Below are 14577 nucleotides of genomic sequence, written 5' to 3' on the forward strand. Positions count from 1 at the left end.
TCCCCTCCCCTCCCCTCCCCTCCCCTCTCCTCTCCTCCCCTCCCCTCTTCTCCTCTCCTTTCCTTTTTAAATAGAGACAGGGTTTTTCTGTGTAGCCCTGGCTGTCCTGGAGATTACTCTTGTAGGATAACTGGCCTCAAACTCAGAAATCTGTCCTCCACTGCCTCTCGAGTACTGGCATTAAAAACATGTGCCGCCATTGCCTGTCTATTAGTTTGCTTCTTGATTCCATTTGTCTAGAGTCCTGCGTCACACAGACACTGCTGGTGTACTGATCATGAAGAGTGTCCATAGAGCCATTCAACTCTTTGCCCTTTGACAAACAAAACAGACGAACACTTGTTTCTCCACAGTTTCTCCTCCAAGAAGAGTCTCCTATAGCCAGCTTAGCCTCTCGTGTGACTGACAGGGTCTCTGTCCTTGTAGCACTTGCCTTTGGGAGAGCTTTAGCTTCTGATATGTATTGTACTTTCCACCTCGCTAGTAGAAAGATTGTGGTATTTGGGAAAGTATTCTGACCAAGCCCTGGTACAAACAAGATAAAACACAAACAGTAATCAGAATGGAAACAAAATAGGTGTGACAGTGTGTGGGAGCCCTGTGTCTCCTTAGGGATTTACTCTCGAAAAGGCGTTCCTTTTCTTCCCCAGGTTCCCACCGAGTGTCCCTACAAGTGTCCTTCCCACTGGGTCAAGGGCCCATTCCTGGGCCAAGGAATGAGATGTCTCTCATAACTTACCTAAAATATCAGTCTCTGATACTTTCTGCCTGGAAGCTCGGTATGGCTGGCAGGCAGGCAGGCAGGCAGGCAGGCAGGCAGGCAGGCAGGCTGTGCTCTGTGTGCACACCTATCTGAGTGCATGTATGCTAGCAAGTGCTGGGAATAGTTTGTAGTTGGGAGGCATTCTGTTTCTGCTTTTAAACATCTTCTTCTCTTTGGTCCCGGTTCTCTGAAGCTCCCACAGGGAGAACTAGGGAAGGGGCATTACCAGGTGATTACTCATACCCCAGCCATTCTCCCCTTCCTGCTGCTCTTCTGGGTTGATCCATCTCACTATACAGATGCAGTATGTCATGATGAAGACCCGCCCCAACAGCTCAATGCCAGCTCTGCCTGGCATTGCTGTTTGCTGTGTATTTTCTGAACTTCTGGAGCACTCTGCTGGGCAGCACCCCACTGCATTCTATAGCGGTGGCAGCCTTTTCGCACCCTGTAACAGAGGCAGCTTGAATGCCACATTCACTCTGTACATTCAGCTAAACTGAAGGGACTATCAGGATGCACCCTGCTTATGTCTGGGGAACGAGTGGCAATGGGTTGGGTTGGGTCTTGTCTTGGATGCACTTGCTATGTCATTTTCCTGTAATTCTGTCCCATGCAAAGTCCTGGAATCCAGTGGACATGCAATAGGGACACAAGATATCAGTTTCCTGTCTTTGAAGAGATCCCTCCTGCCGCCCTGCCTCACAGCTTTTTAAGCAGTGATTTGATTGGTTGGTTGGTTTTGAAATGGGATCTTGCCATGGAGTCCAGGCTAGGCTTGGGCTTCTGATCCTTCTGCCTTACCCTTCCATGTCCTGGGATCACAGATGTGTGCCACTCTGCCAGGCTCAAATGATGATCTTGATCTTGGTGAGGGGAGATGGGGGAGGAGGCCAAAGCCCTCTCTTGCTAATCTACCACCACCACCATTGGCTACTGCTCTCTTAAAGATCAGAGTAGCCATTTACGGATTCCGCAAGGTCTGCAAAGCTACAGAGTGAGGTTTTCTGCAGTTTTGTTCTTGGCTGTGGGCTCTGGGAGAGAAAGAGAAGGCCCACTTAGCACCCTTGTCGACTGATACATGAAATTTCTCCGAATGTGTGCAAATCAAAGATGCCTGTGGTAGCAGCAGGGGCTGGGTGTATGTGTTCATTTTTGTAATAGTCACCTTGTGGGAAGTCGTTCTGTTAGGAGCTCCAATCTCCTGTCAAATGGTCACAGAAACCCGAGCTCTTGTTTCCTCTGATTTTTTGACTTTAGGTTTAAGATTCTCAACGATGAGAACTCCAGCCACCTCCTGTACTTCAACTGTGCTCTCAGGTGGTTTGCTCTCAGAATGGACATCCTCATGAACATTGTCACCTTTGTTGTGGCCTTGCTGGTGACCCTGAGTTTTTCTTCAATCAGTGCCTCATCCAAAGGCTTGTCATTGTCTTACATCATCCAGGTAACCGCTGGTGCTTGGCTGAGCTTGGCCTATAGCGTGTTAGAAGGGCGAGTTTTTAAATGGACACAACAGGAGACTCAACAGAGGGTTAAGGAAGACAGAGCTTTGAGCATGCACACCGTTGATGTTTGGGGCAGCTGGGTGGCCTCGGGCACAGCTCTGGGTCTTGACTCTTGGTTTTGTCTCCCTTTGTGATACTGTCCACATTGTTGTGCAGTGGGTGACAAACCTCTCTGCGATCCATAAGAAGAGGACGGAAACAGCGGATTACATTTCTTCCCTTTACTACTCAACAAACACTCAGGTTTATTCTTGCTGAATCCAAGAACTATTTACTGGTTTGGTGGGAGCACAATGATTGGTTTGGGCCAAGGTGTGGAGCCCCAGTCCACCTCACCCCTAAGTCACACAGCTGCTTCATAGTGTGACCAGGAGAGGTGAGTAAAGCTCCAAACTGGCTCTTGGATGCTTGGATCTCAATAATAATGCAGGAGTCGAGGACACAGCATTCCCCTGTCCTTCAGGAACAGTAAATGACTCCCTTCAGTGCTCTAAACGAGACCGTGATGTTTCTGCAAGTCTCACTTTGCCGATGAGGAAAATGAGAGCATGGGCCATGATTTAGGCTAAGGTTGGTTCCTGAATCTTGTTTCTGGGAATGTGCTTCCCAGTGTCCTGTCTGGGAACTTTCTCCATTGAGTCCCTTCTCTCTGTGCTCTGGAATTTTAGGACAGATTTTTTTTTTTTTTGAATGTGGATCTTTTAAAACATATTCTACTTAATATAGTAGAGTATATAAGTAGTATATAAATAAATAGTTTATTTGTATATTTATATTTTAAAAAAATTTAGTTATTATGTATACAATGTTCTGCCTGCAAGTATGCCTGCACACCAGAGGGGGGCACCAGATCTCATTATAGATGGTTGTGAGTCACCGTGTGGTTGCTGGGAACTGAACTCAGGACCTCTGGAAGTGTAACCAGTGCTCTTAACCTCTGAGACATCTCTCTAACCCAGGCTTATTTATTTACTTGTTTATTTTTGCAGCAAAGTTTTGCTATGGGGCCCAAGCTTGAGTGTGTCCTGCCTTGGGCTCCCCATGCTGGGATCACAGACATGCTCCAATGTGCTCCTTCATGTCCCACAGTGTCAGACTCTGGGTCCTTTCTGATGAAAGTCCAATCTTTTCTCAACTCAGAAAATGCTCTCCCTCCTTATTTATTTTTATGTCACATGTATGGCAGCTTTGCTTGCATGTACGTTTGTGGACCTCGCGCAGTGCAGTACCTGCAAGGGCCAGAAGAGGGCACTGGAGCTCCAGAAGTAGAGTTAACAGGCGGCTGTGCGCCAACATGTGGGTGCTAGGAAACAAACCCAGGTTCTCTGGAAGAGCAGCCAGAGCTCTAAAGCTCTGAGCCATCCCCTGGGCCCCAGTCTCCTTCTTTTGTTTCCTCATTTGGACAGTTTCCTTCTGCTTTGTGTTCTGGGAATTTCCCTCAGCTTCGTGATTCAGCCATTTTTTTTTTTTTTTTAAATTTTCAGTGTGGCAACCATGTCCTTGTGAATCAAGTTTTCACATGCCCTCATTCTTTCAGTCTTTAGAGACTCATTTTTAAATGACTGAAAGACGTTCTTATTTTTCTAAGAATATTAATACTAATTATCAGATTATCAGCTCTTTCTCCCCTCCAAAAAAACCCCCAAGCCCACAACCGAAACCCTTTTGTCTCCTTGTTTTATTTTCTCCAGGATCGGTTTTTCCTCTTGTTTATCCAGTTCTTGCTTTTTTCCTGCTCTTGGCTTGTTTATATCTCTCCACTCATTTGTATTTAATGAGAGGAGAATGGTTTGGCTTTTCATGGTGTGGCTTCGTGACTCCTGGAATATTCTCTAACTCTTCAGGTGCTGGGGGTAAAATTTTTTTAAAAAAAAAATACACTTGCTTCCCTTTCCTAAAGCAGGAATGGGCCTATAGGTACTAAACACTAGAAGTAAAGTGTTTGGCTTTGTTTTCCTCTAGAGTAATATTCTTAGAGCCCCATATATATTCCTCAGGCTGTTAGCTTAATTTCTTTACAGAAGGATGTGTGTGTGTATGCACACATGCTCTTGTACATGCATGTAGGGGAAATGTGCATATTTGAAATTGCAAGGAAAGGCATGGATGGGTCCATAGAAGCAGTTGTTTCTAGACAGACCACCACCAGGCTGCTTCTTTGTGGCCCCCTTCTCACAATGCCAGAGGACCATTGTACACACTTGCTCTGGGTGTAAAAAAGTGGGGTACAGATCAGGGGAGATGATTTGCCAAGGGAACCCTCATTAGGCCACGATCCCCTAGAATCTAACTCCAGTCTTTTGCTTCCATCAGGGAAGACTTTCATCTGATGCTCTCTGGCAGAAATATGTGACGCTTATGCATTGGGATCTCCCCCAGCTCCTGAATGTGGAAAGTCTTCTTTTTGAAAACACCCCTAGTACCATTTTAATAGTGTGTTTGGGTGGAGGCTATAGACAGTGTATAAACTGATGACATGGCCACCCTATGGGATGGCTAAAGGGAAGGTTTTTTATTGCAGGTATGAGAGACATGAGCTGGAGGAAGTTAAGGGGATAGAGCGAGGGCAAAGGGCTGGAAGGCTATGACTGACTTTAAAATGTGCAGCAGGCACATGTGATTCTGAGGGAGCTGGGATGCCAGCATGGGCCTTAGTATGCTAATAGGTACCACAGGTAGCCATATTTAAGGGAAATGACTCCTTTTGGTAAATGTGGAACCAATTTCACAAGTTCCTGAGAAATGCTGGCTTCTTATCCAACCATCAGAAATCCTCCTATAATCCAGGTTGAGCTCATTTCTGCATATTTGGACTGCCTTCTGGGGTTTGGGGAGCTGGAGCTTCCTTTGGACCTAACAGAGACATCCTCAGTGCTCTGAGGTGGGAAAGCGAATGTTCCTTGGGTAACCAGTTTCCCCCATTGGTAGTGGATATCTTCCTTGTTGCCTCTTAAATATCAAGCTGATGAAAGGTTTGCCTTAATTGGTCTAAAACCAGCTTGCCTCAACTAAGGACACACTTTTGGTTGCCAAACACCCCTGCAGAGCCAGAGAAGAGATTGCATTCGCTGAGGTGTGTTAGCGCTTGCTCTCCAGCTGGCTGTGGGCCCTTTGACATCAGTCCTGTCTGGAGAACACAGAATCAAAGTGGCGAAGCTTCACTTTCGAATAGAGGAGCCCCCCACAGAGGGATGAGAGACTGGTGTGCAACACCACAGGGCAGGAAAAGGGTGCTAAGTGACACCACAGGTGCAGTGCTGAACCCGAACTTGCTTAGGTCTGCGTTTGAACCAAGGTGAGAGTTCTAGACCTAGGTGGGCTGCTAGGCACTTAGGAGCTGATTGTCTTGTCTTTAGCAGACTGTACCTGTGGCCTTCTCGGAAGCATTGTGCATTCTCATTCTGACCAGCTGTCATAAGTCAGGGACTGTGCTTTTTACCAGAGGTTGGGGGCATCTCCAGAGGTTGGAACGGTGCTGGTCTAACTTCTGCTTCTGTCTTCTTTCCCCTTTATCTTATGGATCTTTCCCTTGTCTTTCATTAGGGCACCGGTAGGACCCAACGAGGTAGGCAGGGTGCTTAATCACGGCTGCCAAGGAGCTCTCCGAGGTCCTAACGTTCTTGGGTTCAAGAGATTTTGGGTACAGACATATCCTTTGCATTGGGGGAGAAGGCATACTACCACCTGCCCCAGTTATGACTTGCACTCAGAAACTGGAGTTAGATTCTAGGAGACCATGGCTTAACAAGAGTTCCTTGGCAAACCATTTCCCCGGATCTGTACCCCAATGTTTTACATCCAGAGCAGGTGTGTGTAGTGCTCCTCTGGCTATTGTTGGAGGTTTTCAGTTGCCTTTCTGTCTCGGATGTGATGGGTTAAGGTGCGGGGGTGGGGTGGCAGGGTTTAGGGCCCCACCAGGTGGCAGCCAGGAGCCAAGCCTTCACAATTGGGCTCTCAGCAGGCATCTCCTCTCCATGGCAGTGGGGACTGGCTCGCAGGAGTGATCAAGGTGGTGGGATGATTTTCACCATCTGGAGTGAGAGAGAAAATGTAAATACCATTTGTTTTAAAACACAAAGGAAGTGTTTAAATTCGAAACATCCCAATAGGAAATGTGGCCTTCTGTGAGCCTGGCTGGGACTGCCAGACTCTTTTGCATGTTGCCTGAGCCCAGCAGTAATTGAAGTGGAAGGCCCTCCAGAAAGGTGCAAAAGCAGGGACTAAGGGAGGAAAAGGGGCCCCCAGTAGCTAGCTACCTGTTTCTTCCCAACAGCTCAGTGGACTGCTTCAAGTGTGTGTGCGAACAGGAACAGAGACCCAAGCCAAGTTCACCTCCGCAGAGCTACTGAGGGAGTACATTTTGGTAAGGAATGAGGGAACAGCGGGAACTTGGCATGTCTTGATGTTTTTCTAAGGATTTATCTAAATTCTGTGTGAATGAGTGTGTGTGTGTGTGTATACATGCCCGTGGAGGACAGACATGTTGGGTGGAGTTATAAATGTGAGCCACCCAGTGTGGGTGCTGGGAATCAAACTCTGGTCCACTGGAAGAGCAGTGCACACTCCTAACCACTGAGCTATCTCTCCAGCCCCCCTCCCTTTTTACTCTTTTCCTCTTTTTTCAGTTTGTGATGGGATCTTTTTAGTAACTGGACTCTGATCTATCACCCACCCACTTACAACCTGAATCCACAATCCAAACCCAAATTTGGTGGCTTGCTTTGGTTTCTGAAAATTAATATTTGATCAAAGTTAAAAATAGCAAAAGAAGATTACTTCACTGCTTCCTATGAATGCTTTCTGGTGCAGTGTGGGAATTACAAATGTGTTGAGAAAAGAAGTCTACCTAAACCTAGCAGTCACTTCTCTGGGCCTTTGGTCAGTGTTTGGTCCCACTTGGGAGCTTAATGTAACACCCTAAAACATTTAGAGTTCTGCACATCTGGTTTCTCTTTTAAAATGCCTCTACGATCTACTTAACACACAGGCCTTCCTGGTGTGTGTAAGTCTCACTGTGAATGTCGAGAGGCTTGAAATCCCCATGACCATTTCTTATATGAGCGGAAAGTGTTTGAATTAAAATCGCATTTAAACTAATTATTCAAGTGTACATTTTAAATTGGAAGCTCAAGCACATATTCACAAATACGACAGACATTTAAGGCATAAAATAAACAGATTCATTAAACTGAAGACATGGCTAGTGCGGACTTGGTTTCTTTAAAAAATATGTTTATTTTTAATTCCATACGTTCTAGGGGGTTAAAATGTCCTCTTAGAACGCAACTCTTTTCTCAGCTCATTGAGGTTACTTATTGACTAGAGGCCTGGGCTGGCCTGACGCTCCACCAGGGACCCCTCTTTGCTCGGAAAGCTGTCATAACATGAAATGAAAGGCTGGTCTTCTAACTGAGCCTTTAGATTCTTTAGGTTGTGAGGTTTTAGGGATGCTTATGAAGAAAAAGAAGTTCAATGTTTTGTTTTTTATTTTAATTTTTCTGCTGATATCTAAAGATCTTTGAACTTGGCATTCTGCATTCTTTGTCATCTTTCTGTTCTTAGCACCATGATGACTTTTGTCACCCTGGATTTGTCCTACAGCTTCAAGGTCATTGTGCTGATAACCAGCCCATGCCTGTAAGGCCCAGTGCGAGCTATCTCTTGCTTTCCCATTTACATTATCCACCCTTCATTAGGCCCCAGGTTTACATGACTTTCCTTTATATTCCTGGAGTTATTCAAGGTTGTTGTGGCCACCAGGCCTGTGCAATTCTCTGTTTTACTTGTTGGAAGGTTCTGGACAGAAGTCATCGTAGCTGTCATTCTTTCTGTACTCCAGGCCTCAGTTCTAGTATCGTACCCTCAGAGATGCTTTCGTCAGCCCTTAAATGGTTTCGTTTTGCTTGCTGCCACCTGCCATATAAGTCATTTTTTATGCTTTATTACAATACTCTTCTTGTTTCATTTTTGTTTTTGTGTTTTGCGACAGGGTTTCTCTCTGTAGCCCTGGCTGTCCTAGAACTCACTTTGTAGACCTGCTGGCCTCATACTCACAGAGACCCCACTATCTCTGCCTCCTGAGTGCTGGGATTAAAGGTGTGCACTACCACATCCAGCCCACAATACTCTCTTGTATTACCTAATGTACCCCCATTGAAATGTGACCCGCTTTCTTTGTGAGGAGTGTTTCATGTACCCCATGCTGTCCTGTAACTCTCAATCCTCCTGCATCCGCTTCCTGAATGTTATAATTATGCATGTGTAGCTTCAGGCTGATCAGAAGTCATGTTTCTTGAGTACAGGGTTATGGGTCTCATTTACCACCACAGGCACTGGTACAGCTGTGGAATTAGTGAGTTAAGTCAAACCAGTGGCTATCAAGTTGGTCAATGGTTCTAATTCTGCTTTTCAGACTTGTGTTCCTGAACACACTCACTCCTTCAAAGTGGGGACCTGTCCCAAAGACTGGCCGAGCCGTGGAGAGATAACTTTCAAGGACTACCGGATGAGATACAGAGACAACACCCCTCTTGTTCTTGATGGGCTGAACTTGAACATCCAAAGTGGGCAGACAGTTGGGATTGTGGGAAGAACAGGCTCTGGTGAGGACAGACTCTGCGTCTGTTTCTTTGGGGTTGTTTGTTTGAGTTTGCTTTCCATGTGCCCATTAAGCCACATCAGAGCGACATGCACGAGAGCTGGATTGTTATTTTTCCCCTAAATCTCTTTACTGTAAATTAGGGTTTCAGGCTGAACGGGTGTGGAGAGTTGGCAGCAAATACACAGTAGTTTTTGGATTAATTAAATGAGAATAATTCTGAAGAGATGAGGCCCAGAAGATGAGTTGTATGCTAAAGGCCTCTGCTAGGACCAGCAGGTTAATGGTGTTAGGGCAGCCTGGTCCCCCAGCGTGACTGATGTCTGCCTTGCAGAGTCATCCACATGAATTCAGTTTCATTGCATTAAAAAAATCCCCTTAATTAAATGCTTGGACATGATGGAGGCAAAAGCTGGTGTTGGATTCAGTGTTCCTGCTCTTATTGTCCCCAGGAAAATCATCTCTGGGCATGGCTCTGTTTCGTCTGGTGGAACCAGCCTCTGGTACCATCTTCATTGACGAGGTGGATATCTGCACTGTGGGTCTGGAAGACCTCCGAACCAAGCTGACCATGATCCCCCAGGATCCTGTCCTGTTTGTAGGTACAGTAAGGTAGCTGTTTTCAGTCATCGTGCATTCCTGTTTGGAGACAGTGACACTGAGCCAACCAGTAGCTGAGAAATTGCTAGGCCGTGGCTGTTCTTGGCAGTCTTAGCTCAGGGAACTGGACTGCTGGTGTTTGGCTTTTAGGAAAGCTTTGGAAGGAGCTGGGGAACAGCGTTCTGAGACTTACTGGTATTTCAGAAACTACATTATTAAAACATTATATCATTATTAATATAACATCATCATATCATTACATTATTAGCACCAACATATAATTAGTAGTGATATTAATTGTTTTAATAATGTTAGTAATACTATTATTCATGATTTTATTATACACAGAGTGAGCAGATAGCACAGTTGGCCCAAACAGTCCTGGTTTATGGCTGTGTTCCAGCATTGCACCAGGCTTAGCAATGACCATTCTCAAAAGCACCCCAGAGTGCACAGTGAACTAAGTGGTTCCCTGGTCTGTGTGTGCAGCAGGCTTTTGGCAAGTGCATTAATTCATTCCCACTACAGAACAGAAGCTGATCAAGTATAAGAAGATGAAGGTTGTGACTTATACAGGCTCAAGATCTTGTGTCTAAACACAGGGGCATCCAAGTGTCTGAGCTGGTCCAGGGAAATGGAAAAGTCCTCTCATTGGACACTGGATGAAGTAGGGAGACGGCCTACTTAAAGTTGATCACATGAGTGATGCAATACGTGTCTCGAAACACTCAGTTCACATCCCTCAGTGGGGCCTGGAATCTGGAGCCTGCTTCTTGGTGCTGAGGCTGAAAGGGATGCTGGGCCAAGCTTCTTTCTCTTGTTCTCTCTTTGCCTACAACTGCTCTGCTCTGCACGGATGCAGTGGACCGTGGTGTGGCTGTGTTTGCTCTGCCTCCTGGTGGAGTTTCTCACTCCTGCCTGTCTCCGAGGTCTCTGCTCCAGCACAGAGTTGTAGGTCCTTGGTCTTGGGCGGCTCTTCCCATCCCATCTCTTCTTGTCTCCCAATAGGCTACAGGGAAGAGAATGTGTCCTTACCCTTTACAGTATCTGGGGGCCACTAAGGGCTTTCAGATATCACGTCTCCTTGCGGTCCCCCATCTTCTTCTTGCTCTCCATTGCATTGCCCTTGAGGATCCAGCTTTCCTCTGATTCACTGCAGGTACAACTTGGATCCCCTGGGGAGTCACACTGATGAGATGCTCTGGCATGTTTTGGAGAGGACATTCATGAGAGACACGGTAAGTCCCTGGGGCTGTCCGGCACGTGTCCCTTCCCAACACCACTGCCCCAGATACCTGTCCCTAGGGCCAGCGCCTGGCCAGGCTTATTTGCAGGAGCGACATACGTCAGTAAAGTTCAATCCTTCCTTGCTCCTGATTCTCCAAACCAGCCACAGTGCTATCTGTTAGCTCTCTGGCTGATCCAGACCACCGCTCGACATGCGTCATCTCCCTTGGTCCTCTGCATAGCCCTCGGAGGCTGGTGCTCTTATTCTTCACTTTTGAGATGACAAAATTAAAGCTCAAAGAAGTAATGTGTCCATGTCAGTGAGTAGCAGGATGGAGACTCGAACCCAGGTCCATTGGTGTCCAGAGTGATGGATAGCCCGATGATTTGGTCTAATGGCCTCACTGACTTTATCAGAACGGACGAGCTGAAGAATGATGGAAGAATGTAGCTTGTTCTGGGACTGCAAGTGTGGTGGGTTTGAGTTCTAGGACATAAGACCTTGTCCAGTTAAGCACTAAGGTCAGTAGCCCCAGAGCCCTTTTAGTCTGTTGTTATGGATAGAAAGACTTTGTCTCAGTCTTCTGGAAAACTCTTCCATCTCCTCTGTGCTTTATCCATGAAAAGTCGCAACACCACAGGCCATTTCCATTTGCTTAAGTGTTCCCTAGAAGTATATGGGTGATTTGTCCTTTATGGTGAGTCACAGTGGCTTTATATTATTAGCGCCTCCCTCACCCTGGCCCTCCCTGCTGCTTGTTTGCAATATTGAAATGATTGCTATTTTGTACTTTCTTTCCCATTGTAAAATAAAGCAAGCTGATGAATGCAAGAGGAGGGGGGAGGGGCAATCAATAAGATGATACAGGATGATTTTATAAGTCACCAGATAAATGTGTCATTTTCTGTGTTTTATAGATAATGAAACTCCCAGAGAAATTACAGGCAGAAGTCACAGAAAACGGGGAAAACTTCTCAGTAGGGGAACGCCAGCTGCTTTGTATGGCCCGGGCACTTCTCCGTAATTCAAAAGTAAGGAAACAGCTTGGAAAATGGATTGGTCAAATTTTGGATATTCCCTGCAGTGCCGCTCAATCCGGGAGGCAGAGACACGCGTTTGTCTCTCAGCACAGACAGAGCACTGCAGTAATTTAAAAACCGATCACTTTCTCTTAAGACAAAGTTGTGAGGGTAAAAATTGAAAAATAACAGCCATTTTCTGGAGCCTCGCCTTCCTTATCTGGGCTTCGCCTTGGGAGGTCTCCATTACGTATTCTCTCCACTTCCAGGAGGCTTGAATTTGAAAAATATCCTCTCAACTTTTCCCCCTTGTCCCTGAATAATTCTGAATCCTCAGGCAAGTACCTAGGACATCCAAGAAAGCCACCAGAATGCTAGCATATAAGATTTGAAATTTATATGTACTTTCCCGAGTGACTTAACCAGCCTTACTTACTAATTCTGAAAAAGAAGATGGAAAATGCCAGCTCTCTCTCTCTCTCTCTCTCTCTCTGTCTCTCTCTCTCTCTCTCTCTCTGTCTCTCTCTCTGTCTCTCTCTCTGTCTCTCTGTCTCTCTCTCTCTCTCTCTCTCTCTCTCTCTCTGTCTCTCTCTCTCTAACAAATCCCATTTTTGGGGGCTGGAGAGGGGGCTCAGTGGCTAAGAATGCTTGCTACCCTTCCAAAGGATCTGGGTTCCATTCCCAGTATTCACATCATGTGGCTCACAACAGCCAGTAACTCCACCTAGCTCCAGGGTATCTGATACCCTCGTCTGGACTCTGTCTGCACTTTTATGTATGTATGAATGTACCCATACATAGACACATACATATAAACGTAACAATTGAGAAAAAGAAAGAAATCCTATTAGCCAAGTGTTCATAATGGTGAATGTGCTGTGTGGGTTTTAAGAGATGTCCACTAGAAGGAAAGAGGAACTATTTAAGACCAGTGGTAACACTACTCACTGTGAAGTAGCTCTGTGGCTTTATGTAAGACCTGGACCCTTCACTTGTGAGGAAATTAGGTAAGTTGGTGAGGTTAATCTAGCTAGGTGTTGAGGTTAAACTTTCAAACTGTAAAATCCAAATAGCACTTTGGCAAGCAGAATGATGCTCCTCTTAACTCCAAAATGGTTTCCTTGTCATGTACCCCAAACTTGTATGAGGACATTAAAGATCTTGAAATAGGAGAATTGTTTTGGATCTGACGGGTCTAGTATCGATCATATTCCTATGTGTCTCTCTAAGAAACAAGCAGCAGAGTCAGAGAGAGCTGCAGATGTGGTGTCAGGAAAGGTCTTGGACTGAGGAATGCTACCTCAGATGCTGGAAAAAGCAGTGGGGGGGGGGCTTCCTCGGTCTGTATTGCAGGATTCTCAAGTTCTTAGATCCAAGGCTATATATTTTCCTCTTTGCACAGCTTTGGCTTTTATAGTGCTTCTTTCTTAACAGATCATTCTCCTTGATGAAGCTACTGCCTCCATGGATTCCAAGACAGACACCCTTGTTCAGAGCACCATAAAAGAGGCCTTCAAAAGCTGCACGGTGCTGACCATTGCTCATCGCTTAAACACGGTTCTCAACTGTGACCTTGTCCTAGTCATGGAAAATGGGAAGGTGCAGGAAGTTCTGGTTGTTGTCCCCTCTTCAAAGTCTTCCCCCATTAGGGCTATGTGGTGTGGACATTTTCTTTCTCTGAAAACTTCAGTTCTTCTCTGATTTTCAGGTGATTGAGTTTGACAAGCCTGAAGTCCTTGCTGAGAAGCCTGACTCTGCATTTGCGATGTTACTAGCCGCAGAAGTTGGACTGTAAACGTCCTGTGGTTGATTTGAGAGGAGGCGATGGATGTGTGAGAGTAGAAGCCCGAAGGCGGAGTCAAGCAGCCCTGGCCACAGCCCCTCCCACCCATGGAGCTCAGGGTGAGCTGGGGCTGAGATGTGTCCCTTGCTCTTCTAGTCACCTCCCTTGGCAGACTCAGGGTTGGTTCTGGATGGTGAAGAGCGCAGACAAAGTTGGTGGGTTGGAAGCTGCCTCTCACTTCTGAAAACCCCAAGGGTCCCTCATGTGTCCTCATGAATACAACATAATGCCCGAGAATAGGAACATTCTAACTTTCTGTCCAAAAGCAGTAAAAGCAAAGGAGATGGGAAAATGCCCAAGGCTGGAGGTGACAGCGTTTCTCGCTTTTGTTACCAGACAAGAGAGCAGGGTTTTCTTTCTGTTTAATTTCATCCCACTCTTAACTAACTATGTGGCAAGCAGTAACCACACAGATCTATAGTATGGAAGACTGATGATAGTGTTTGGCATGAGATTTTTTTTTCCAAAGAAATCATATTGTATGTTGCAGTTGATCTGTTAAAATAACCAGAAAGCAAAACACTGGGGTTTCTGAATAAATGACATTTTTATATCTTCTTTATCAGTCATTAAAATGCAATAAGAAACCAAACGACCCTGAAATGTTGCCTTGCAATTATTTGACTGATGTTGCCTGTCTTTGAATGATGCCTTCTAACGGGCCTCCCACTGCCATCTCCCTTGGTTCAGTGATGAATCTGTACAGTTGTTCACCAGCCTCAAGGTCTTCTAGGAGGATCAGAGGAAAGACCTGCCCAGTAGCCCCAGTGTGAGTACTGCTAACTCAGAGTGACATTTGCCACTTGGATTGAATGCCCTTTTTATATTTCTGGTGAGGACGATGAGTTCTTGTGATGTTTGATGAGGTCCCCTGCACTTCTTTCTAGCCCCAGACTGCACCTCAGGTATGGCATGCCACAGTGTGGTCAATAAAGCTCCTTCCTAGTCTTGGCCACATACTATCCTGCATCCAGAACTTAGGAACATTCAAGAAACACAGCAGGCCTGATATATCTGC

At 45.8% G+C, this 14577-nt stretch overlaps 1 protein-coding gene across 1 annotated transcript in view; it reads left to right on the forward strand.

Annotated features, from left to right (window-relative positions):
• Positions 1 to 14103, forward strand: part of Abcc12 (ATP binding cassette subfamily C member 12) — a 64337-nt gene extending 50234 nt beyond the window's left edge. Inside the window, exons 23-30 of the mRNA XM_028755507.1 lie at positions 2024 to 2210; positions 6545 to 6634; positions 8684 to 8873; positions 9322 to 9481; positions 10629 to 10707; positions 11615 to 11728; positions 13151 to 13315; positions 13425 to 14103. Coding sequence (XP_028611340.1) covers positions 2024 to 2210; positions 6545 to 6634; positions 8684 to 8873; positions 9322 to 9481; positions 10629 to 10707; positions 11615 to 11728; positions 13151 to 13315; positions 13425 to 13511 — 1072 coding nt within the window. The 3' untranslated portion in view covers positions 13512 to 14103. The remainder of the gene's footprint in view (positions 1 to 2023; positions 2211 to 6544; positions 6635 to 8683; positions 8874 to 9321; positions 9482 to 10628; positions 10708 to 11614; positions 11729 to 13150; positions 13316 to 13424) is intronic.
• Positions 14104 to 14577: the final 474 nt, after the last annotated feature.

This window comes from Grammomys surdaster, unplaced genomic scaffold, assembly GCF_004785775.1.
Source record: "Grammomys surdaster isolate TR1022 unplaced genomic scaffold, NIH_TR_1.0 126063, whole genome shotgun sequence".
Taxonomy (NCBI): Eukaryota; Metazoa; Chordata; class Mammalia; order Rodentia; family Muridae; genus Grammomys; species Grammomys surdaster.